Raw genomic sequence first — 26,071 nt, forward strand, 5'->3', positions numbered from 1 at the left:
TCTTATATATATCTTATATATTATCTTATATATCTTGTCTCTTGTATCTTATATCTTATATCTCATGTTTTACTTCTTATATCTCATGTTTTACTTCTTAATATCTCATGTTTTACTTCTTATATCATCTCATATCATCTTATATCTTTTATCCTATATCTTATATCATCTTATATCTTATGTTTTATATCTTATATCTTTAATTAGTCTGCCTGGGGGGGAGAAAACGATGAAAGTTTGACTTTTCCGAGAGATCTGAAGCCCTCCAAAGCCAGCGGTGACAAAGGATGGGAGGAACGCCACGGGGGTGAGGGAAACGGGGAAACCCTGTGGAAATGGAGAAGAATTTCCTCAGGGAAAGCGCTGAGGAGGGGCCTGGAGGGGCAGTTTGAGCACCAAATCACCTCTCCCACCAACGACCCCCGGACTAGCCCGGGATAAAGGCAGCGAGACCAAAAGCAGGGAGACAATCCCGGCACCATCCCCGGAGGAGCGTCACACACAGGGATGGGCTCCGAGTCCTGCCAGAGAAGGGGATAAAAAGGATCCAAAAGGATAAAAAGGGAAAGGATAATTACGGAGCGAGCGCCGCCGCCGCTGCCAGCCTCACACCCAGGAGCGTTCCCAGCTGGAAACGCCCGGGCTGGGGGAACAAAACAGCCATTGGGGATAAACACAGGCTTGGCCGGGGCCCAGGAAAGCCTCAATGGCAAATTGGAGCGCAGATAAGAGCAGAACAAGGGCCGGGCTGGAAGGAAGAGCTGACACCACGGGCTGGGCTGCTCCCAGAGCCGTGCCAAGGCAATTAGGTGGCAAATTAACTCTCGGCGCCACGGACGTTGTTTTAAATCTTGTTCACAAAAGAGAAAAAAAAAAAAAAAACAACCACAAACCCACCAAAACAAAAAAGTCCTTCAGATATCCCACTCGATTTATCATTATTGGATTTCTCAGCAAAGCTGCGGGGCAAAGATTCTGCCAAAAGTTTAATTACACGTGCGCAGCCTGCTGCATTTTTCATATCCTCTGCAGCCAGCGCCAGAGAAAAGATAAATGGCTTTGAGCGTGGCTTAAACCGCTGCTGAAGTGAGAAAAAAAAAAACAAAAAAACCCAAACCCGGCTGGCTCCTTATCAGCGTGTGAAATGGCTTTTTATTTTTGATTATTTCTTAATGAAAACTGTTTGCATTAGCCGTGAGCTCAGCTTTGGTGCACAAACAGACCGAGGCTCTGTTGACTCTGGCCTGCAAAGCTCCCGCACTCCAAATCCAAACCCGGGCAGCTCCCTGGTTTTCCAGAGCCCTCCTCCTCCTCCCTGCTTAGGCCTGGCTTTAACCCCTCCCGAGCTTTGGATTTCGGAGCGCTCCGGGCTGTGGCGCTGCCCAAACCCCCCTGGCACAGCTTGGGAGCAGCCCTCTGAGCGGGTCTAGGAGCAGCTTTAGTCCCGGCTTAGCTGAAAACCCTCTGCAGAGAGACAGCCCGGGGGGCAGGAGGGGCTGCTCCCCCCGGGCACAGGCAGCATCCCCAAAAACCTCCTCTCTCCACGTGGGAAGAAACTCAGCGAGGACAACCTGGAGCTTCCCTTGGAAGCTGGGAGGAAAACCATTCCCAGCTACAGACCATTCCCAGCTCCAAACCAATCCCAGCTCCAAACCAATCCCAGCTCCAAACCATTCCCAGCTCCAAACTAATCCCAGCTCCAAACCCTTCCCATCTCCAAACCATTCCCATCTCCAAACCATTCCCAGCTCCAAACTAATCCCAGCTCCAAATTAATCCCAGCTCCAAATCAATCCCAGCTACAGACCATTCCCAGCTACAGACCATTCCCAGCTACAGCCCATTCCCAGCTCCAAACCAATCCCAGCTCCAAACCATTCCCAGCTACAGACCATTCCCAGCTACAGACCATTCCCAGCTCCAAACCATTCCCAGCTCCAAACCAATCCCAGCTCCAAGCCCTTCCCAGCTCCAAACCCTTCCCAGCTCCAAACCATTCCCAGCTCCAAACCCTCCCCAGATCCAGACCCTTCCCAGATCCAGACCCTTCCCCTCCAGCTTTCCCCATCCATTTCCCCATCCCGCCCCTCCCAGCAAGGCTGTGTCCCAGCAGGAAGGGCTCTGGAGAAGCCTCAGCCCCGGATTCCAGCTCCCATCTCTGAGGCGTGGGACGAGGGGAGGAGCGGCGGTGCCAAGCAGGGATGCACCACACCCTCATCAAAATCCCTAATTAACTGCTGCTCCCCGGCTGTCTGCGGGAATCGTCCGGTGCTGAGGAGCACGGGGACGGCAGGAAAGCCCCGGAATATTCTTCCGTTGTGTGATTCTAATTCCACCGGAGCAGGTGGCGCCCGGAGAGCAGCAAAAAGAGCTGCTCCAGATTCCCTTCCAAGGCCCCAAAACCCTCCCTGTTCCCTGCAGCTGGAATTCTGCGCCGCTGCTGTCGCAGGAGGGTTGCACAGCTCAGCCTGACCCTTGCCTGGGCACGGGGAAAGGGGGAGAAGGAACAATTCCCCAAAGGAAACGCCAGGAGCTGGCATCCCTTCCCCAGCCGCGCAAAGGGATCGCAGCCAAATCCCCACCCTTAGGGGCTGGGGTGAATCAGAACCACTGGGGAAAATCTCTCCGGGTTCCCAAAGGCTGCCCAGACGATCCCAGCCCTGCGCTCGGCTCCTCTCCACGAACCCTGGGTGCTCCAGCAGCTCGGAGCAGCTGCAGGGGAACGGAATCCCTCGGGATCCGGCCCCCCGAGCTCCAAGGGCGGCTCCATCCCCTGCACACCGCACCCACAGCTCCCCCCTCTCCCCAGCCTCTCCTTTTCCGGCGTTTTTGGCCCGTCAGGAAGCCCCAGATGGGAAACTGGATCAAAATCCAGAGCCCTGGGAACTGGAGCCCCACGAGGTCCCAGGAGCGCTCCACACCACGGCACTGCGCGCTCTGCTTCCCGAGGAATCCAGGCGTGCCTGCCCTCGGCTTTCCCTGCTTTAAAGCTTTTCCAAGGATTCCAGCCATGCCTTCCCTGGTTTTAAATGCTTTTTCCAAGGATTCCACCTGTGCCTTCCCTCAGCTTTTCCTGTTTTAAAGCTCTTTCAAAGGATTCCACCTGTGCCTTCCCTCAGCTTTTCCTGTTTTAAAGCTCTTTCAAAGGATTCCACCTGTGCCTTCCCTCAGCTTTCCTTGTTTAAAAGCTTTTTCCAAGGATTCCAGCCACATCTTCCCTCAGTTTTCCCCATTTTTTAAAGGCTTTTTCCAAGGATTCCAGCCACATCTTCCCTCAGCTTTCCCTGCTTTAAAGCTTTTCCAAGGATTCCAGCCACATCTTCCCTCAGCTTTCCCTGCTTTAAAGCTTTTCCAAGGATTCCAGCCACATCTTCCCTGAGCTTTCCCTGCTTTAAAGCTTTTCCAAGGATTCCACCTGTGCCTTCCCTCAGTTTTCCCTGCTTTAAAGGCTTTTTCCACCATTCCAGCCACATCTTCCCTGAGCTTTCCCTGCTTTAAAGGCTTTTTCCACCATTCCAGCCACATCTTCCCTCAGCTTTCCCTGTTTTAAAGGCTTTTTCCAAGGAATTCTGGCAGCTCCCGGGGCTGAAGCCCCAGTGCCAGGGCTCTCCCCGTGCCCCTCGGCAGCCGAAGCCATTCCCTGCTGGCATCTCCTCCTCCAAACCTCCCCCCAGCCCTGTTTTTTCCCTCCTCCTCTCCAGGGAGCACAGAAGGATGCTGAGGAGCAGATGGATGTTAGGGGAGCATCTGCTGCCACCCAGGAAACGCTGCTCTTATCTCCCACCTCCAGAAGAGGTTTTAATTACTGCCAGTAATTAAGCACAGCACGTCCTAGGGGGGGGATGGCTGCCAGGCACATCCCACGGGATCCCAGCCAGGTGAAACCCTGGGATGCACAGCACGGATGCCACCGGAGCTGGGAATAAAACTGCCAGGGAGAAAAAGCTGGGAATGAACCCCCCAGAGCTGGGGAAACCAAATTCTTGGGGAGTTTATGCTCCGGCAACAAAAAAATTCCGGAGAAGAGGCTCCCCGGAGCTGCCCAACTATGGTCAAAATAAGGATTTCTTTTTAAAAATAGCTTTTATTTACTGCTAGGAAAGCTCAGGGTGCTTGGGCAGAGAGCACGGGCTTCCCATGCTCCGGAGCCCTGGGATTCAGTGGGAATGGGACAGCCAGGAGCCCCCTGTGCAGGGTGTGTGACTGCAGCCCCCACAGGGAAAAAACTCATTTTTCCAAGGATTCTGGCAGATCCAAGAGGTGCTGCCTGTGCTGTTCAGAGGGAGAGCAGCAGGGACTCAGGGGTTTGTTAGGAGCCTCCATCCAGCTCCGAAAACGCTGCTCCCTTCAGCAGGGCTGACTCCCTCTTGCTCCCAGGGATTATTCCTGGGGTCTGGCTGCAGCTTGGAGGGTGCTGGAGCAGCAGCCTGGGCTGTGCCAGCAGCGCCAGCACGGCCCCAGCAGCTCCATCCTGCACCCAGCAAACACAGGGAGATCGACACCCAAACTCCTCCGGAATGGCACCTGGGGCACAAATCCCAGCTCAAAAAATGCTCAGAGCTCAACACCCAAATTCATCCCCAAACATCATCCGGAGCTCAACACCCAAACTCCTCCTGAATGGCACCTGGGGCATAAAACACAAATCCCTCTTCAAAAAATCACTCAGAGCTCAACACCCAAATTCCTCCTCAAAAATCCACCCAGAGCCCATATCCAAATCCCTCCCGAATGGCACTTGGGGCACAAATCCCAGCTCGAAAAATACTCAGAGCTCAACACCCAAATTCCTCCTGAATGGCACCTGGGACACAAAACACAAATCCCTCTTCAAAAAATCACTCAGAGCTCAACACTCAAATTCATCCACAAACATCACTCAGAGCCCAATATCCAAATCCCTCCTGAATGGCACTTGAGGCACAACACACGAATTCCTCTTCAAAAAATCACTCAGAGCTCAACCCACAAACCCCTCCTCAACAATCACTCGGAGCACGACACCCAAATCCCACCCCAAACACCAACCAAAGCCCAACACCCAAATTCTTTCTGAATGGTACCGGGGGCACAGCACCCAAATCCCACCCCAAACACCACCCAGAGCACAACACCCGAATTCCACCCCAAACACCACCCAGAGCACAGCACCCAAATTCCTCCTCAAAAATTCACTCAGAGCACAACATCCAAATTCCTCCTCAAAAAAACACTCAGAGCTCGAGCCCCAAACCCCTCCTCAAACATCACCCAGAGCTCAACACCCAAATCCCACCCCAAACACCAACCAAAGCCCAACACCCAAATTCTTTCTGAATGGTACTTGGGGCACAGCACCCAAATCCCACCCAAACATCAACCAGAGCTCAACACCCAAAATCCACCCCAAACACCACCCAGAGCCCAATACCCAAATTCTGCCTCAAAAAAACACTCAGAGCTTGACCGCCAAACCCCTCCTCAAACACCACCCAGAGCACAACACCCAAATCCCACCCCAAACACCACCCAGAGCACAACGCCCGAATTCCTCCTCAAAAATTCACTCAGAGCACAACATCCAAACCCCTCCTCAAAAAAACACTCAGAGCACAACGCCCAAATCCCACCCCAAACACCACCCAGAGCACAACACCCAAATTCCTCCTCAAAAATTCACTCAGAGCACAACACCCGAATTCCTCCTCAAAAATTCACTCAGAGCTCGAGCCCCAAACCCCTCCTCAAACATCACCCAGAGCACAACACCCAAATCCCACCTCAAACACCACCCAGAGCACAACGCCCAAATCCCACCCCATCCCATCCCTCCAGGACCATTCCAGCCCAAAGAGATCCCCAGAACCTTCCAGCACCCCCCACGATCCCCCACTGGATGGGGGGAATTTCCCTGGCAGGGCTCAGGAGCTCAGGGCGACGCAGCTGCCAGTGAAGGTGTGTCACCAAAGCCAGGTGACACGGCCTGAGGTGACACAGCCTGAGGTGACACAGCCTGAGGTGACACCACGTGGCCCAGCCGAGGTGCCAGGGGCTGGCAGCACCCGGGATTAATTCCCAAAGCCTCCCCTGCCCTCCCAGCCCCGTGTTTTAGGATGAGCTCCACGCTCAGTGCCATCACGTGCACCAGGGCCCTTTTAAGCAAACGAATTCCTGCTCCCTTCCAAGAGCTCCTGAAAGAGCTCCCAGCAGATGCAGCGCTCGGCTGAGTCACTGGATGCCGAATTTTTGCACATCCCAGTTAATTTAATCACTTCACTTCCGAGGGCTGAGCAGCGCTGCCAGCCTTGGCAGGGAGCAGCTCCTGATGGGAGAGGGATCGGAGGGGAGGCAGGGAAAATCCTCAGCCTCGTCCCCACTTGGGAAAAAAGAAAAGTGGGATTTGAGCAGGAGCTGGTGAGGAACCGGGAGCACCAGGCTGGGACGATAATGTTGGATTCAGTTGGAGAATCTCTCTTTGCAGGTAAATTAGGTTAATTTAAAAAATGAAAATAAATTAATGGAAGCATTGGATCCCGGAGGTGGAAGTGACCAATGGAGTGGTGCCCATAACTATGGAATGGTTTGGGTGGGAAGGGACCTCAAAGCTCACCCAGTTCCACAGGGACACCTCCCATTATCCCAGGCTGCTCCAACCTGGCCTTGGACACTTCCAGGGATCCAGGGGCAGCCACAGCAAATCTGGGAATTCTTTTCCAGGGCCTCCCCACCCTCCCAGCCAGGAATTCCTGCCCAAAATCCCGCCCATCCCTTCCCTCCGGCAGTTTCAAACTCCTTCTCCCTGCACACCGCCAGTTCCTAGGAGGAATTCCTGCAGTCCCAGGCTGCTGCTCAGCAGCTCCCGGCGCTCCGGGATAAATCCACATCTGGAGAGACACATCTGGAGCTCCCAGATCCTCATCCCCAGCCAGCCCAGGGCCCAGCACGCGCCCGAGCAAAGGGGCCCCTCTCCTGGCTGGAAAAATGAAACAGGGAATCGATTCCTGAGGAAAATAAATACAGTGCTCCTTTGTTCTCAGACTCGCAAAATCAATCCCAGCTCCCTCTGGAGGGACAAACAAAAAAATCCAAGATTGGATTTTTGCCCGTTCTCCAGGAATAACCGAAGCACGAGGCTGCTTCCAGGAGCGCAATCCATCATCCAGGCGGGATTGGGAGTGGGATACCCCGGGGGTGCCCCACCCCCCTGAAGGAATCCCACACACACCCCCCTGATCCACAGGGATCACATTCCAGCAGAACAACCGGAGTTTTGCACACAAACCACGGATTTCCAAGGGACTGCGGGACGGGAAGAGACCGGGACAGCCTGGAGAGGAGCCGGTGGTGGGATCCCACCAAATCCCTCCCGTGGGATGTGAAGGAGCCACATCCCTGAATTCCCAACAAATCCCACAGGAAGGAGAGCAGGAGATTCCCGATTTCCCACTTCAGGAAAAACCTGCCGCAGGAAAACACCGATGGGGGAGGTGGGGAATGGATTTGGAGAGAGCTCTGCTGGCTGAGCAGGAGACACTTCCCACATTCCTGACAGGATCCCGGGTTCATTCCCAGGGCAGCTCCCTCCAGCCCTCTTCAATGTTTCATGTTCCTATTTTAGGGATGAAAGCAGCAAAGCCAGGGCTGGGAGTGACGTGGCCAAAGGGAGGATTTGGGAAGACAAAGCTCAGGCTCAGGGCCTGGGAATTTTCCTTCCACGGGCTCTGAAACGAGAGCTCGTGTCTCCAGGAGCAGGACCAGGCCGTGGCTCCAGCCCGGAATTCCAGGATGGCTCCAGCTGCATTCCCTCACTCCAGCCCTGCAGGAGGGACACGTCACTTCCCAGGGCTTGGACAACACCTGTCCCCACAGAGGGGACACAAACCCGGCACCATCCTCACAACAACCCCAAATCACAAATCCCAGATCCCAGGGGCTGCTCCGAGCACAGCCCCGGAGCTGGGAGAAAGCAGCAAACACAATGCCAAAATCCATCCCATAAAAACCAGGATCTGAACCAGAGAAAGCAGCAAACACAATCCCAAAATCCATCCCATAAAAGCCAGGATCTGAACCAGAGAAAGCAGCAAACACAATCCCAAAATCCATCCCATAAAAACCAGGATCTGAACCAGAGAAAGCAGCAAACACAATCCCAAAATCCATCCCATAAAACCAGGATCTGAAGCAGCCCTGGGGTTTATGGATCTGGGGGAAAGCAGCAAACACCACCCCAAAATCCATCCCATAAAAACCAGGATCTGAAGCAGCCCTGGGGTTTATGGCAGGAGGAGCTGGGTTCTTTTTCCTCCTCAGAACCCCAAGCAGACGGATGTCCCCGAGCCCGAGGTGGGAATGCAGGGATGACTCAGCCGGGATGCACACGGGAAAAAAAAAAAATAATAAAAAATTAAAGAACCCTCCTCTTTCCACTTGCTGGGTGTGATTCCATAAAGGATCCTTTCGGGCTGCTGCTGCTCCCATCCCTGACCCCAGCACCGGGATGGGAACGGGGATGGGGATGGGAATGGGGATGGGGACGGGGATGGGAATGGGGATGGGGATGGGAATGGGGATGGGAGTGGGAATGGGGATGGGAATGGGAATGGAGATGGGAATGGGGATGGGGATGGGAATGGGGATGGGAATGGGGATGGGGATGGGGATGGGAATGGGAATGGGAATGGGAATGGGGATGGGAATGGGGATGGGGATGGGGATGGGAATGGGAATGGGGATGGGGATGGGGATGGGGATGGGAATGGGGATGGGAATGGGGATGGGAATGGGAATGGGAATGGCGATGGGGATGGGGATGGGGATGGGAATGGGGATGGGGATGGGAATGGGAATGGGAATGGCTCTGGCACTCCCAAAGCACGGACAGGGAGCGGGAAAGGGAGACTCTGGAGGGGGTTGGCACCCTGGGCACAGCCAACACCCCCAGCTGCCTCAGTGCCCCGTGGGAAAGCCGCTGAGATCCGCTGGGAGAGGATGGAATCACGGCATGGCTTGGGAGAGACCCTGAGCTCATCCAGACCCACCCCAGAGCCACCAGGGGATTTTCCCTACGCCGGGCTGCTCCGAGCCCCATTTCCTACACCACCGAATTCCCCAAAGTTCCCTTCCCGGGCTGGGGCAGCGGGAATGCCGCGTTCCCACCCCACAGAGGGATGGAAAAACCCCACAAACGCTTCCGCTGAAATCCCAGCGAGGTCAATGCCGTGAGTCCCATCCCAGCTCCCGGCGAGAGGAATGAGATGTGTCTTCACAAACAAGCCCTGGGTCTGCTGGTAGATAAAACCAGCACTGAGAGGTGAGAGAAACAACGGGAAGGATTCCACTGATGGATGAATGGAAAAGAAGATATTCACCTTTACAAACATGAAATTGAATATTGAAAGATGAAAGCAACAATGGGGAAAAACCCATCAATCCCGTCAAAATTAAAAATTAGGGGGGGTTATACATGAAAAGGGGAATCTGAGGCATTTCGGGAAGTCTGTAGCTCTCAAGTCCCTCAGCCCATGGGGAAAGAGAGAGGGAAATGCGGCCGGGAAATTGGGATAAAACCTGAGAGACCCCATGGGAAACGCGCCCCGGCCTCTCCCTTTATTCCAATAGAGTCAAAGCACTCCTCTGTCTCCTTTTTGGACATCAGCCTCCGGCGTTCGTGGATTCATTTTCCGAGCACCGGGAGCGGGGCGGCCCCGGTTCGAAGGGAAGCGAGGCCCTCGGCAGCCAAAGAAACGAATCTTTTTAATTACACTTAATTGGGAATTCAGCGCTGCCTCATCGCCGACTTTCAGGCAGCTCACACCATCTGCTGCCGCAGCTCCAGCCCAGGCCCGGAGGGGAGAAATCCCTCTCCAGAGGCACCCGATCAAACTCAAACTCTGAATACGAATAAATAAATAAATAAATAAATTTAAAAAAAAAAAAAAATAAATTAGAAATAAAAAATAAAACTAAAAATAACAAAAAAATCCAGTATCAAAATAAACATTTTAAAATGCGTTTCCCCGGAGCAGCTGCGCTGGGGTGAGGTTTCCCCCAAGATTTGCTGGTGCTGATCCCTCTCCCGGCCTCTGCAGAGGGGCTGGGGCTGGATTTCAGCCTCCAGCTGCTCCCAAACCAGCCTGGGAAGGCAGAGGTGGGATGCAGACGTCGGAATCCTAGGAACAGAGAATTCCAGATTTCTGTGCTGACCCCCAGGCAAACACTGCATTTGTGGAGAAGGCTTCCAAACCGGAGTGACAGCGCCGGGGTTGTGGGTGTGGAGTTAAACAGGAGTGTGTGACAGCACAGGGTGCAAAACTCAGAGCTGCAGGGTTCAGAACGCAGTGACACAGAGATAAAGCACCATGGAGGGGTCAGGGCGGGGGCCAGTCCTTCTTTTTCACCTTCTCCCTCCTGGGCCCGGGTGGGATTTTGGAACTGGGGAGAAAAATCCGCACTGCGGGCCGGGGGTGGTTGGATATTGGGGTAACAGTAAAAATAATTCAGGTGTCATCTCTTAGTTGGACAATTTACCCTTAAAAGGCCTCGTAGAGACAGAGAGGGCTCCGTTTTTAGTTTGTGAGCCAGAAGCGCTGCAGAACTCACGGTTTGTGAGAGTGTGACAGAGATAAGAATTAATAAACATCTGAGTGCAAACGCAAGACACCGTGCCTCCAGCATCTAATCCCGACCCTGGCAGAGAAAAAGGAGATAAAAAGCAACACGCAGGCACAGCCCCGGAGAGCTCCCTCCCCCTGACCTCCCGAAATCAGCTGGGGTTTCTGCAGGGCTGGTGACAGCAGCAGTGGCACTTGTGGGTGCCGCTGTCACCCCCGAGCAGCACAGATGTGCTCACCGACCTCAACAGCAGCACTTCAGCTGGGAAAACATCGCTTTTTAGAACACATCCTCCCCTACAAACGGGCTGCGTGCTCTGCAGCTGGCTTCAAACTCTCCCTCACTCGGACAGGGAAGAAAAGCAGCAGCCAGCTGCAATTGGGCTGTTCTCCAAACATCACGGATTTCCCTTCAGAACTGATTTCTTTAAATGCAGAACAACTGCCATTCACGCCAGGCAGAAACCCCCTGCTCTTCAGGAACCCCGACATTTTGATCTAGATAATAAACTGCTACGAGGAAAAGGTAAATCAGGAAAGTCAGTTCACCTCTGAACTTCCTGTCCGTTCAGGGCATCTTACAGCCTACTTTATGTTGGAGTCCAGGGCATTCCTTTGGTTGCCCTGGAGGGTCAGGGACCTGGGCAGGGGGGTCAGGGACCCCAGCCCAGAGCCCAGAGCTCAGAGAGACACTGGATTTGATTTCAGCCCATGGGAGAGGCTTCTTGCACTGCAGGAAGCATTGCAGGCCACAAGAGTGTAAAAATAGTAGTTTAGTACATCACAGGGTGAAAAAAACAGTGGGTTTGGGATTTTTGGCATTGGAGTGAATGGGGCAAGATGGAGAATCTGGGGCGTTGTCTCCTTCTTCTTCCTTCTCCTTCCCTCACTCCATTTCTGCAGTGACGTTGGCACAAAGTAGTTAGTGAGGATTGGGTCAGAGTAAAGATGACCTTTTTAGTAATAGTGATAGACATTGGTAAGAAATAGTAAATAAAGAATACGTAGCAATTAGTATAAAAGATAAGGACAGCCCAGAGACAGGGGGAGTCACCAGATGTCCGAGCCGCGGCAAACATCTTTTGGACACTGAGAAAATTGTAAGATAAGAACTAATAAACGAAGCATGTAACCTTGAAGACTCCGTCTTTTCCTGCGTTTGGCACAGAGCTTTGCAGAGGGCCAGAACTCTAAGACCACCTGAATGCTGGGGAATTTAAACTCCTGAAAAGGAGCCCCCGACAAATGGCATCCCTGGGTGGGCAGAAATTTCTGGCATCCCTGAGAGATGGGACAGAAACAACTGGCACCTCAGATGGGACAGAAACAACTTTAAACACTTAACATCTAGGAGGCACCAGGGCACCGAGAGGGGTTTCTGAGGAATCTGTTCCATCCAGCTGCAGCGTTAAACACACCGAGAGGAGCAGCCAGGAGATGAAACCTCCTGGATAACAGAGCAGGGAACTCAGGCATCCCCTTGGGGGAAAAAAACAACCCTCCCTGCAGCTCCCAGAGCCCCCCCAGCTCATCACCCCGAGTTTCACCAGGCTCCTGGATGAACAGATCCCCCTGGAACGCACGACTGGCCGCAGGACCCCCATCCCCAGGGCCCCGGGCACGGCGGCACAGCTCACCCAGAGCCGCTTTTCCCTCTGCAGGGCCGCGGGTCGGCGTTTCCTGATGAGACGCGCATCTTGAGGAACTCGGGATTTTTAGGGGAGTTAAGAGAATAAGTTGCTGAATTAGCTGAAGTAGATAGGTGAGCTTTGTTCGCAGTTAACAGAAGCCGGGTCTTAGATAAGATATCCCGGATTTAGTAACTCATTGCTTGTCAGCTTTATGTTTGGGTAGCTGTGATTGTAATGGAAAAACAAGATACGGTAAATATAAGATAGATATAAGATGATACAAGATATAAGATGATATAAGATGATTATAAGATGATATAAGATAGATATAAGATAGATATAAGATATAAGATGATATAAGATATAAGGTATAAGATATAAGGTACAAGATATAAGATGATATAAGATGATATAAGATGATTATAAGATGATATAAGATGATACAAGATAGATATAAGATAGATATAAGGTATAAGATATAAGGTACAAGATATAAGATGATATAAGATGATTATAAGATGATATAAGATGATACAAGATAGATATAAGATAGATATAAGATATAAGATGATATAAGATATAAGGTATAAGATATAAGGTACAAGATATAAGATGATATGATTATAAGATGATATAAGATAGATATAAGATAGCTATAAGATGATATAAGGTATAAGATATAAGGTACAAGATATAAGATGATATAAGATGATATAAGATGATATAAGATAGATATAAGATAGATACAAGATAGATATAACTGCAGATTTCCTGCTTAAAGAACCCATTGAACACAGGAAACTCTAAGTTCTACCAAGGATTCATTTATCATGAATGCATTGAAAAGGTAGAAAGGTCAGGACGAGGAAGACTCATCTTACTTCCTCATTTTGGGTGACCCCTCCCCAAAATAGACCCCCGACTCATTTTAAGAAACAAACTAATAGCCTTTTTGCCAATTAGCATACGAAGCGAGAAGTGGGAGGTGACAGGGGTATGAATATGCATTTGTATTTTGGATATTCAACACCTTTGTAAATAAAAGGATCTGTAATTACCTGTGAATTTCGCAGTGCGAATTGGGGAAATATCCTGCGCGTAATAAACACACACTTTCTAACTTTAAACTGCTAGAGAGTTTTTGTCCGTCACAGTTGGGTATCGATGCTAGATCAATACCCATATTTCTTTAATTAAAGTCATCTGGGATGCTGGAGCTGCGAATCCTAACGTTTTCCATGCAGAAAAAAAACCCACCAAACCAACCTGCTTCGCTCACTGCAGAGCTGGCTCCTCTGCAAACAAACCCAAGAAGAGGAAGGACGGCAGCCATCAGCCAAAATTCCCGATCCCAGGAGCAAGGCAGGGGCTGGAGCGAGGGGGGATCTGTGAGCGAAGCAGGCGTTCCATCGCTCCAGCAGGAATCACCCGCCCTCGTCTCATTTATTTCTCTGGAGCCCCGGCTCCATAAATCCACGTTCAGCTCGGAGTGTAAAAGCCAAGCACGGGAGCCAGGCTGCCAGGGGTGGTCAATAACCATTCGAAAGGCTCCAGAAAAAGGGCAGCAGGACGTTTTTGAATCGATACAGGCGCTGCCACGGGCATTTATCACCCGGGCCGGCTCCGGAGCCTCCCGGTGGATTGGTGGCTCGTGGAAGGAGCGGGGTGTGAAGGTGTCAGAGTTAGCACACACAAGAGCTGGGAAAGCTGGGGAGCAGCAGTTTGTGAGCAGCAGCTTCGTGTTACCTAAATCCCCAGGGCTGAAGGAACCTTTGGGATGCACTGGTGAATCCCCAGGCTCTGGATCCAGCGTTTCTCCCTCCCAGCTGCTGCTCCTGCCCAGGGATGGAGGAGAAAATCCAGCCAGCTGCTCCTGGGCAGTGCTGGGCAGCTTTTCCCCTCAGGGCAAAAAAACCCCACCTGGGACAGGCCTGGACTTCCTCAAAACCAGGTGATCCATCCAGAAAAAACAGGGAAAAGCAGGGATTTTTGGCTCTAAGGACATGCCCCACTGATGTGGCGCCTGGTGCCAAGCACGGAATTCAGCTCCTGCTCTCTTTGTGTCGGCTCCCAAGGGGTTTTTTGGTCTCCTCTTATCTCCCCAGCTCACTTCAGTGCACTGATAAAAGGAGATGCTCCACCAGCAGCTTCTGCTTCCTCTCCAGTGCAGCCCCCTCGGCAGCCCTGGGGCATGGAAACTTCCTTTGGAGGGGAAAAAATACAGGAAAAAAATGGGAAGAATGAGGTTAGGAAGGGGGTGCTGCTGCTGAGAGGGGCCCAGCAGGTCCTGGCACCACAGCAGGGCTCAGATCTGGGCCTCAGGTCTGACTCAGCAGCTCCAATTCGAGGTGAAAAAATACAATTTCTACGTGAGGAGTTCTCTGTGGGAGGCACCCAGAGCTCTCCCGGCTCGTTTAAGTAACGAGTCTCCCAAAATTTCATTTCTCACAGACGCTGCTGCGAGCACGGGGTCGTTTCTGCAGCTAATGAATCCGTCTGGATTGGCTCCCTGAGCAGGCAGGGATGCCAGGACACCGTCTCCTAAATCACAGCCAAATCCACCTGAGTCATCCCGGCAGGAACACCCCGAGAGGCTCCAAAGTGATTTCCCACCCCTGCAGCCACCACGGGACCAGGGGAGGGAGACGAAAGATGATCCAGCTGATCCGTGGGCAGCCCGGCCTCAGGCACTGCCAGGGATCCAGGGGCCCCGCAGCTGCTCCGGGAATTCCATCCCAGCCCCTCCCCACCCTCACAGGGATGGGGTTCGTCCTGCCAGGGAAGAATTTCTCCTGAACATCAATCCCCAGACACTCCCTGCCAGCCTGAAGCTGTTCCTCCTGGTCCTGGCGCTCCAGGGGACAGAGACACATCCCTGGCTCTGGGGAGGATGAGGAGCAGCAGAGATGCTGCAGCTTCTCCTGGTGCTTCCTCAGAGATCCATTTGGGGTTCAGGTCAGCAGCCAGCACAGAAATTCCTGCTGCTGGAGTTTGATCTCTGCTGTGCTCCAGGCTCTGAGCTCACACCCGGGGTCACTCAGCTCTCTGCACACAGCAGCCACACAAAACAAATCCTACTCCTGCTGCACACCAAGGACAACTCCCAGCCCCAAAAGCACCAACAAGGGTGGCTGGAGGGAGGAACAAGAAGGATGGGACCTCACAGCCTGGAGCTGCCATTGGACAATTCAACCCCAAAATGTGCAAATGCACCAGAACTGATCCAAGTGCGAGACCTCGTCACCCTTTGTCCATTTGGGGACCGTTTTGGGGCCCCCTTGGGTGCAGCCCTGGCCAGGCTCTTGTCCTGCCCAAGGTGGATCCTAAAGGCCTTTGAATAAATCTCTGCTTTATTCTCCAGCTCTGCCCAGTCTCTGTTCCAGCTCAGCTTTCCCAAGGCATCATTTCCCTCCCTGGTGCTGTTCCAGGCGCTGCGGCCGCTCCTGGCTGGGCTCCGAGGGGACCTTTGGGATTTTATGCAGCTTTGCACCCACATTTCTGTGCCCTGCTCTGCCCCAGCAGCTCCCCAGAGCTCTCCCAGCTGCAGGAGCAGGGGATGCTCCAGGCAGAGCAGGAACAGCTGGAACAGCGTCTCCCGCTCGGCTCCGGGATGTGACGCAGCGGCCGAGGCCGGGCTGAGCCCTCGCCTGTTCCGTACCCAGCTGTCCCGGGCGCAGCTCGGGTTCCCGGGCGCTCTGCTGCCTGGAAATCCTCTCTGGGAAGCGTCCCAGCACACGGCGAGGTCAGACCCGGCCTCCAGCCCCGCCGTGACCCTGCCCCGCAGCACAGAAAGCCAGCTCACAGCCCTGCCCGGCCCGATTCCCTCTCCAGCCGAGCAATTAAAGCCTGGTGATTAATCCCACTCATCAAGCAGAGCCCAGACGGAATTCCCAGCGGTTCCCCCCGTTCTGCAGCGCCCTGGGATGCGCACCCACGCCTCGCCACGAGGCACAGCCAGCTTTTAGCAGCGCCCAGAAAGTCTCAGCTCTGCTCAGGACAGGCCGCAGCAGCAGCCAGGAGCGCTGGAAACCCACAGGATTTGGGGTGACGGGGACGAACAGCCACGGAACGGTTCGGGTTGGGAAGGAGCTCAAAGCTCGTCCCTCTCCATCCCTTCCCACCAGCCGGAGCTGCTCCAAAACGCTGCTGATGGAGGGGAGAAGAAAGAAAAAAAAACCACCCGAACCGAGGATTTTTTTCTCAGCCCAGAGCAGGTGAGGGACAGGTGTCACTGCCACCTCCAGGGGACACCCCAAAACCCCCCAGAGCCGGGTGGAAAGTCATTCCCAGCCGCACACAGACCCGCAGAGACTCGGCTTCCCACATCTCCCACCGCAGCTCCCTGCTCCTCACCCCCATCCATCCCCAGGCAGCCGGGCAGAACCAGGCAGCTGCTGCTTCGGGGATTTTCCTTTGTTTTCACAGCTTTAGCGATTTAAAAAGATGTAAATATGAAGGAAGGGTCAATGATTCAACAGTGATTAAGCCTGAAATATTCCACTTAGTAGCCATTAGACTTTGAAAACACCCATTATGTTCCCAGAGCCTCCCCGGAGCCCAGGCAGGCAGCAGGCAGCTCTGGGGAAAACAGCTTTCTTGGAAGGATGACGTTGTGAAAAATACCCAGTTTGTTCCAGTAGGAAGAAAGAAAGAGGGGAAAAAAAAAAAGAAAAAAGGAAAAGACAATAAAAGAATGAATGGATTGTAGGCCTTAATACCATTTCCCCGGAGAGAAGGGGAAAAAAAATCAAAAAAATACAAACCAACAAAGCCTAATGGAAATTTTCTATTCCCAAACCCGTCTGCACTGTTATTGTCTGCAGCTAAAAGGGGATGGGAACATAAAAACCTCGGCAGCTCCAGCTGTAGGGCCGAGCGCTTGTGCTTCCCCTTGAAGGATAAAATTAAACTGCACCTGAGATGGGAAGTTTCCACCTGACAAAAAACATCAAACCCTCCCTGCAGCTGCCTCCCAGGGACTCAAAGCTCATTTTGGAGCAGGAGAGGAATCCTCCCATCCCTCCGGAAAAACCCAGGCTGCCGTCTGGGATCCTGAGGATTTGCAGCACTTTAGGAGACGTGTAATTAAACCGAGTGGTTAAATAAAAGAGGCTGATTTAAGAGGAAAGGAAGGAATCATTCCTTCAAATCGATCCGTGTTTTAAGCCACAGTCCCAACCAAATAACCAGGCGGAGAAATAAAACCCTCATTTACTGAATTGCATCTGCTTTGTCTCCCACTGGGACTGTGCCCACCCCAAACACACCCCGGGGGCTGGCGGAGCCCGAGGGGGCACCCAGAATTCCTTCTTTAAAACCTGAGAGGGGGAAAAATTTAAATTTGAGGAGGAAAGAGCTGATAAGTGAAACAATGGGAAGGATTCCACTGATGGATGAATGGAAAAGAAGAAATTCGCCTTTACAAACAATTCGTAAACGAAATTGAATATTGAAAGATGAAAGCAACAATGGGGAAAAAAACCATCAATCCCATCCAAATTAAAAATTAGGGGTGGTTATACCTTAAAAGGGGAATCTGAGGCATTTCAGGAAGTCTGTAGCTCTCAAGTCCCTCAGCCCATGGGGAAAGACAGAGGGAAATGCGGCCGGGAAATTGGGATAAAACCTGAGAGACCCCATGGGAAACGCGCCCCGGCCTCTCCCTTTATCCCAATAGAGTCAAAGCACTCCTCTGTCTCCTTTTTGGACGTTCGTGGATTCATTTTCCGAGCAGACCCACCCCAGGAATGAGGAGGAACAGCCAGGCCCCAGCTGGGAGCGGGGAACCCACCAGGGGCAAGAGGCAGAGCTGGGAATCACCCGAGGGTCCCACTGCTGCAGCCCAGCAGAGAGCTCCTGCTCTGTAATTCATGGCCCACTGTTACCCTGGTTTTTCTGAGCCTTTTGATTTTCCTAAATGGAGCCAGATCTTTTTAGTTATTGTACAATGTTAAGAGCAGTTTTCTACTTTTTTCCCACAGATGTAACATAAACAAATCCTTTGTTTTTCATTCTCTGTCCTTTGTTTGCATATTTCTAACCCGAAAACAATTGTAACTGACAATTGGTCTGGCCACTGAGGCTGAGGGGTGGAAACCCCATGTTGGGGTTTAAGTCTCCTGTGGAATTTTTTCCCCCCTCCCAAGTTGCTAGGAGACTAAGTGGTGAGTGCTTAACGTGGACAAAAGAACTGATAACTTAGTTTTGGGGGAGGGAAAAAAGCTCCCGGAGAGAGCGGAGGGTGGGGGGATCTCGCGGTTTTTTCTCTTCTTTTTTCTTCCGGGGGGGAGCACGGATCGGGCACGGCTGGCTGGAGTCCACGGTTAACGAAGGAGTCTGGTCCTGGGAATTCTACCATCTGTTGGAGTATCCAGGAATTCGGAGTTTCTTCGCTGTCCTGCTGGATTTTGGGTGAGCCTGGGTCCCGCCGCTGCGACTTCTCCGGCACTGCCACCTCTGCCTGCCGAGGACATCCCCTGCCTGCGGAGGACAGTCCACCGCGCCCGGCTTCCAGCCATCAGCGCCGGAGCTTCCACCGTGTGCCCTCGGGGTTCTTGGTTCTGTTCTACTCTTGTTATAATTGCTGTTGTTTTTTTTGTCTGTCCTGTTATATTTACTAGTAAAGGACTGTTATTCCTTTTCCCCATAGCTCTGACTGAAAAGTTTTATTCTTAATCTTCCGAATTATAATAACACGGAGGGAAGGATTCAAATTCCTCATTTCCTAGAGAGGCCTGCCTCTCCATAGCAGATACCTGTCTTTTCAAAAACCAAGACAGAATTTGGCGCCCAGATCGTGGGGCATTGAGAGAAAAAGGAATAACAGTTCTTAAGTGCCTACATTGCTGTGCACTGGATATCATGTGGTCTTGCTTAACCTGGTTTGGGTGGCATGTGGGTGTGGCCGTATTTCTCCCATTTGCAGGCCCTTTTCTAAACATGGGCCCTGTAACTAAGGTTACTGTGGCTGTCATCAATTTTGCTATATGGGTTAACGAAGTGAGGAAATCGTGGATTTTTAATTTCCTCTGGAAGGCAGGCACATGGATTCAGGGCTATCATACACTAACTGTGTGTTTCTGGAGTTACTTTAACAACGGTACCTACTGTGAAGAAATGACACCGGGGGAAATTTTTTCACAACCCTTCACCCAGCTCTTTGGGCCTACCCCACCAGTCTTTGAAGGGTTCAAATCTCTGAATGTTAATGACATCATACAGTGGCTGGTGTTGCTGGTATGCCTGTTCTGTTTAGCATTTAGAGATAAGGGGAGACAAAGCCTGCCTCTCCATAGCAGATACCTGTCTTTTCAAAAACCAAGACACCCCAAAAAGCCAATCTTCTGCTAGACCCACAAATGTATAAAAAGTAAGAAATAAACAAAGGGGTCTCTTCTCTCCTCTCTCTCAGCTGGGAGCTGGGATCAGAAGAACCTCTGCGACAATCTCCTGTCTGCGTGTGACTGCTCTGTGTGTCTCGGTGACAGCCCAGACAGCGCGAGAGGCTCCGGGGGCAGCAGCAGGACCCCGAGGAACGCCAGGCAGGAGAGGGAAGGGGAAGGGACCCCGAGCAGGAACTCCCGTGCCAGCCCCGGTGCCAGGGTGCTGCCCGACGGGATGCTTGCCTGGCTGCAGCCCGGCTCTACCTATCCTGATGGCCAGCTCGCTCCGGGGCCGCGCCTCGCCGCCGAAATCCCGCTCCTGCTTCTCCTTGGCGGCTCGCTGCTCGCAGCTCGGGGCCGGGGAAGGGCCGGAGAACCCCTGCAAGGCAACACAGAGGCGTCAGCACGGCCCAGAGCCGCCCCCCAGCCTCCCCCTGCCCCTCCGGGCTCCGGGCCTTCGGGATTGCTCGGGATCCTCGGGCAGGGGTCGGCACAGCGCCAAGGGGGGACGCGAAAGGGACCCGAAACGCCGTCCGGTGCCACCCCCTGCCGCGCCAGGGACACCCTGAGCTGTCCCAGGCGGCTCCAAGCCCCGTCCAACCTGCGCTGGGACAAGCAGGATGCGTTCCCAGCCTCCTCTGGGAATCCTTTCCCAGGGCATCCCCCCGTTCCCAGGATCCCACCCCAGTCCTGAGCCAGTGAAGAACTGAAGAATTCCCTGCAGGATAGAAGCCCCTCACAGCTTGGGATGTGACAGGAGAGAATCCACACCCCACTGCCCATCTGGCAGCGGGAAGCCATTCCCTGTGTCCCCGCAAAAAGGAATCCAGCTCGGTGTTTCTGGATGTCCTCAGGTTCCTCAAACCCACCTGGAGCTACAAAAAGCAGGAGGAACCGTGGGATGAGAGGCACCAGAGCAGGGCTGGGAGAAGGGAACACACCTGGGTGGCAGAGATTTGTCACCTGGTGTCACCCCCGGGGCTGGGAATCCACCCCAGGAGCAGCCCCAGGGGTGGGATGTGCAGGTGGGATCACCTGGGGTCACCCCCATGGGTGGGATGTGCAGGTGGGATCACCTGGGGTCACACACAGGGGTGGGATGTGCAGGTGGGATCACCTGGAGGCACCCCCAGGGGTGGGATGTGCAGGTGGGATCACCTGGAGTCACACCCAGAGGTGGGATGTGCAGGTGGGATCACTCGGAGTCACCCCCAGGGGTGGGATGTGCAGGTGGGATCACTCGGAGTCACCCCCAGGAGCAGGGACAGGGGTGGGATGTGCAGGTGGGATCACCTGGGGTCACACCCAGGGGTGGGATGTGCAGGTGGGATCACCTGGAGTCACCCCAGGAGCAGCCCCAGGGGTGGGATGTGCAGGTGGGATCACCTGGGGTCACACACAGGGGTGGGATGTGCAGGTGGGATCACCTGGGGTCACACACAGGGGTGGGATGTGCAGGTGGGATCACCTGGGGTCACACACAGGGGTGGGATGTGCAGGTGGGATCACCTGGGGTCACACACAGGGGTGGGATGTGCAGGTGGGATCACCTGGAGTCACCCCAGGAGCAGCCCCAGGGGTGGGATGTGCAGGTGGGATCACCTGGGGTCACCCCCAGGGGTGGGATGTGCAGGTGGGATCACCTGGGGTCACACCCAGGGGTGGGATGTGCAGGTGGGATCACCTGGAGTCACACACAGGGGTGGGATGTGCAGGTGGGATCACCTGGAGTCACACACAGGGGTGGGATGTGCAGGTGGGATCACCTGGGGTCACACACAGGGGTGGGATGTGCAGGTGGGATCACCTGGGGTCACACCCAGGGGTGGGATGTGCAGGTGGGATCACCTGGAGTCACACACAGGGGTGGGATGTGCAGGTGGGATCACCTGGGGTCACACCCAGGGGTGGGATGTGCAGGTGGGATCACCTGGGGTCACACACAGGGGTGGGATGTGCAGGTGGGATCACCTGGGGTCACACCCAGGGGTGGGATGTGCAGGTGGGATCACCTGGGGTCACACACAGAGGTGGGATGTGCAGGTGGGATCACCTGGGGCCACCCCCAGGAGCAGGGAGCAGCTGCTGGGCTGAGGGCAGCAGAAGGAGCCAGCAGCCCTGAGGCAGAGCAGCAACAGGAGCCTCCCAGAGGGGATCAGAGCGACCCAAAATAAAGGTTAAAGATGAATAACTCAATCGGCTCCTCTGCCCTCAGCGCCGTCGTGGGTCGGAGCAGGGCTGTTAATACTCATCACATATCTGCAGTTCAGCCGGGAGCTCTCACCTCCACGAACCCGGCCTGAGGAGCTGGGAGGAGGAGAGGATCCTCCCCTCCCAGCACAGCTGCACATCCCAGCTGGCATCTCCTGCTGCTGGAGTTTGATCTCTGCCGTGTTCCAGGCTCTGAGCTCACACCCGGGGTCACTCAGCTCTCTGCACACAGCAGCCACACAAAACAAATCCTGTTCCTGCTGCACACCAAGGACAACTCCCAGCCCCAAAAGCACCAACAAGGGTGGCTGGAGGGAGGAACAAGAAGGATGGGACCTCACAGCCCGGAGCTGCCATTGGACAATTCAACCCCAAAATGTGCAAATGCACCAGAACTGATCCAAGTGGGAGACCTCGTCACCCTTTGTCCATTTGGGGACCGTTTTGGGGCCCCCTTGGGTGCAGCCCTGGCCAGGCTCTTGTCCTGCCCAAGGTGGATCCTGGAGGCCTTTGAATAAATCTCCTCTTTATTCTCCAGCTCTGCCCAGTCCCTGCTCCAGCTCAGCCTGCCCAAGGCATTCAAGGGACAGAGTTTTCCAGCATAACCTGGATGCTGAGACACAGGAAAGGAAGAAGGGGATTTCGCTTGGATAAGGAATGAAAGGTCTGGCAGTGGGAGCTCAACCTGATCCCCAAACAAGGACGGAGTCATGGAATCCTACCACAGAATCCTGGGATGGTTTGGGTGGGAAGGACACTCAAGTTCATCCCATGGGCAGGGACACCTTCCACCGCCCCAGGCTGCTCCAGCCCGGCCCGGGACACTGCCAGGGATGGAGCTGCTCTGGGAATCCCATCCCAGAGCCTCCTCACCCCCTCACAGGACAGCACTTCTCCCCAGTGTCCCATCCAGCCCTGCCCTCTGGCAGTGGGAAGCCATTCCCTGTGTCCTGTCCCTCCTTCCCTTACCCCAAAAACCTCTTTCCATCCTCCCCGCCCTGCTCGAAGGGATTTTCACCTGCTCAAAGGGGATTTCACCTGCTCAAAGGGGATTTCACCTCCTCAAAGGGGATTTCACCTCCTCAAAGGGGATTTTACCTGCTCAAAGGGAGCAGCGTCCCAAAAAAACCCCCGAACCCGCAGCAAGATGGAGGCAACTCCAGCAGGATTTGGGAAGGATTTGGGAAGGATTTGGGAAGGATTTGGGAAGGTCAGGAGCCCTCCCTGCCGGCGGGGACAGTTTGTGACGATGCCGGTGACCTTCAGGAGAGCGCACCGAGCTCTGAGTCAGCCCAGCCCGCAGCAGGCCCCTCACCGGAACGCGTCCGTGCCTCAGGAAACACGGCCAAGGCGAGAGGAAAGGCAGTTATTTCACGGCATTAATTAGTTGGTGGCAGTAATTAGCGTCAGCTGGAATAACCGCGGGGGTCGATTAGCGCTGGAAAGCGCGACGGGCCGGGGGAGAGAGATTTGGGCAGGAAGGACTTGGAGGGAAATTATTGTGGGACGCGGGAGCTCCCGCTGCTCTGCTCCGGCGGAGGAGTCGTGGGGTTGGAACGTGTGGTTGTGCGTGGAAACCAGGGAGGAAAATGTCCTTCATATGCAGGGAAAAAGGTGTCCTTTATGTGGGGGAAAAGGGATCCTTTGGGATACAAAATGAGTGTTATTTTGGATTAAATATGCATATATGTGTATATATATGTGTGGGGGTGTGTGTCTATATATTTACACACAGACACATATGTGTGTGTATATACACACATATATATACCCATACATACATATATACACACATATATGTGTATATACACACACATATATACACACACACACATATATATATATATTTTTTTTTTTCTTTTTCTTTTTTTTTTTTCCTTTTAGGCAAAGCAAGGGTCTGGGATCACATCCCCCCTGCCCAGGATTTTAATTGATCTGAAGCCAGTTTTAAAAAGAACTGGGAGAGCGGCACCCTCTGAGAAATAACCTGCTCCTCTCCGCCTCCAGGGAGCAGAGCGAATTCCTGAAGAAATAACGGGAGGTGCTGCTCGTCCAGGCTGCTCCTCCTCCTGTGCGGGATTTAAACCGGGAAAACGCCCTGGGAAAGGCTCTGCAAAGCCCCCAGCTGATGGAGGAAGCACCACGGTGGGAAAGAGGAACGGAATCCATGTCAATGCTTTCTTTAAAAAAAAAAAAAATAATAATAATAATAAAAATAAAAATTAAAATTAAAATCCCCAGCTTGCCCTGGGAGCAGGCACGGAGATAAGGGACCATAAAAATCCACAGGTGGAGCCCAGAGGCTCTTGTCTCACACTCCAAAAGTGATAACACATGGAGATAAGACAGCAGGGACCGGGAGGGAGGAGGAGGAGGAAGGAGGGAGGAGGAAGGAGGGAGGAAGGAAGGGAGGAAGGAGGAGCTCACAGCTGCTCCTGCACAGCTGGACAGAGCCCAGGGCAGCAATTCGCCCTTCCCACGTGCAGCATCTCCAGCCTGGCTCCTCCGGCCCCACAAGCATCAGGAGGTGTTGGGAAAACCCAGCTCCGCAGAGACGGGGCAGCTGAGGGGCGTTTTTAAAGATTTTATCCCATTATCTATCTCACAGAAGGGTGAGACACAAGAGATGTAAAACTCCAAGCCATTCTGTCAGAAGCCAAGGTATTTCTTGTTTACAATCCCTTATAATAAATGTTTTCCAGCCTATCAGCTTCTGCCACACAATGCTGCCAATGCTCCTGACACCAGTCACCGATCATTTTATCCCAGGCAGTCTTGATACAATGCATCTCTCACAGTTCTAACTCTCCAGAATATCTGGTTTGTTGGTAAAACTATCATTTAAAACTTGTTTCCAGCTCGATTTCTCCCTCAACAATGTGTTCTCCATCCCGTGGCCTCTCTGAGCCAGCACAGCTCTGTTACCCTGGTTTTTCTGAGTTTCTTTATTAGCCTTTTGATTTTCATAAATGGAGTCAGATCTTTTAGTTATTGTACAATATTAAGAGCAGTTTTCTACCTTTCCCACAGAAGTAATATAAACAAATCCTTTGTTTTTCATTCTCTGTCCTTTGTTTGCATATTTCTAACCTGAAAACAATTGTAACTGACAATTGCTCTGGCCACTGAGGCTGAGGGGTGGAAACCCCAAAAAGCCAATCTTCTGCTAGACCCACAAATGTATAAAAAGTAAAAGAATAAACAAAGGGCTCTCTTCTCTCCGCTCTCTCAGCTGGGAGCTGGATCAGAGGAACCTCTGCGAAAATCTCTTGTGTGCGTGTGCCTGCTCTGTGTGTCTCGGTGACACAGCTCGCCTCAGGGTTTGCACACAGATGTGCAAGACCCCGAGATTTCAGCCGGGATTTGGGAATCCTCTACAGACCCACTCTCACACGGAAGGAGCCCCGGGGACTGGGAAGGAGAGGAGCTCCCACAGCCTGAAATCCCAGCGTTTTCCAGCAGATCCGCCCCAGGAGCAGCTCCCATCACGCTGGGGCTCCCCTGAGAACCGCAGCCAGGGAGGTGAGGCGGGTGTCGGGGGGGGCTGCTCCCCGTTTATCACGGCCAGGACCTTCCCCTCCCGGCTGGCCGAGCCCCTGCATCGCTCAGCATTCCCGGGAAGCGCAGCCTGGCAGGGCAGGGGGGGGTCACTCACCCCGCTCCGTGTCACCCCGAGATGGGGACAGCCCTGGGGGTGCCACCGCAGCTGCCCAAGCTCGGGGGGATCCCCTGGGAGATGCCTGGCGCTGCCAGGAGGCGCAGCAGCACCCTGAGACCCCCAGGCCGGCGGGGCAGGAAGGAGGCAAAGCCGTCGAAAAATTCCCCCCGAAGCTTGGAAAGCCAGGAACGGCAGGGAAGAACCCCATCCAGGACTCTGAACCCCAAAACAGGGGCAGGGATGGTGGCTGGGGAGGTGGGCACGGCCCGAGCCATCCTCTGGCTCAAACATTTCCTGCTCAAAATCAACGCCTGGGTTTGCTCCCTGGCACCTCCGGGGGCTTTCCCTTGCCAGGAGGGAGGAGAGCAGCAGGAGAGCTGCTGGCGGGGCAGGAGGAGGGACCTGGGATGCTCCTCTGGCACGGCACGAGGGAGGGGAGGCTCTGATAACCTCTGCCGGCGCAAAAACAAAAGCACGGGAATGTTCTCCCTGCTTTCTGCCAAAAATAAAAACAAAACAAAACAAAAAAAACGAAAAAGAACCAAAGAAAACCAAACAAACCCCATCCCCCGTAACATCAGGAGTTCCCACAAGGAA

At 53.4% G+C, this 26,071-nt stretch overlaps 1 protein-coding gene across 1 annotated transcript in view; it reads right to left on the bottom strand.

Annotated features, from left to right (window-relative positions):
• Positions 1–20,406, bottom strand: part of SLC39A11 (solute carrier family 39 member 11) — a 32,888-nt gene extending 12,482 nt beyond the window's left edge. Inside the window, exons 1-2 of the mRNA XM_040082038.1 lie at positions 20,377–20,406; positions 19,849–19,984 (exon numbers count right to left, since the gene is read on the bottom strand). Of these exons, the coding sequence (XP_039937972.1) occupies positions 19,849–19,984; positions 20,377–20,406 (166 nt within the window). The remainder of the gene's footprint in view (positions 1–19,848; positions 19,985–20,376) is intronic.
• Between the last annotated feature and the right edge of the window lie 5,665 nt (positions 20,407–26,071).

Source organism: Hirundo rustica, chromosome 18 (genome assembly GCF_015227805.2).
Source record: "Hirundo rustica isolate bHirRus1 chromosome 18, bHirRus1.pri.v3, whole genome shotgun sequence".
In the NCBI taxonomy this organism is placed as follows: domain Eukaryota; kingdom Metazoa; phylum Chordata; class Aves; order Passeriformes; family Hirundinidae; genus Hirundo; species Hirundo rustica.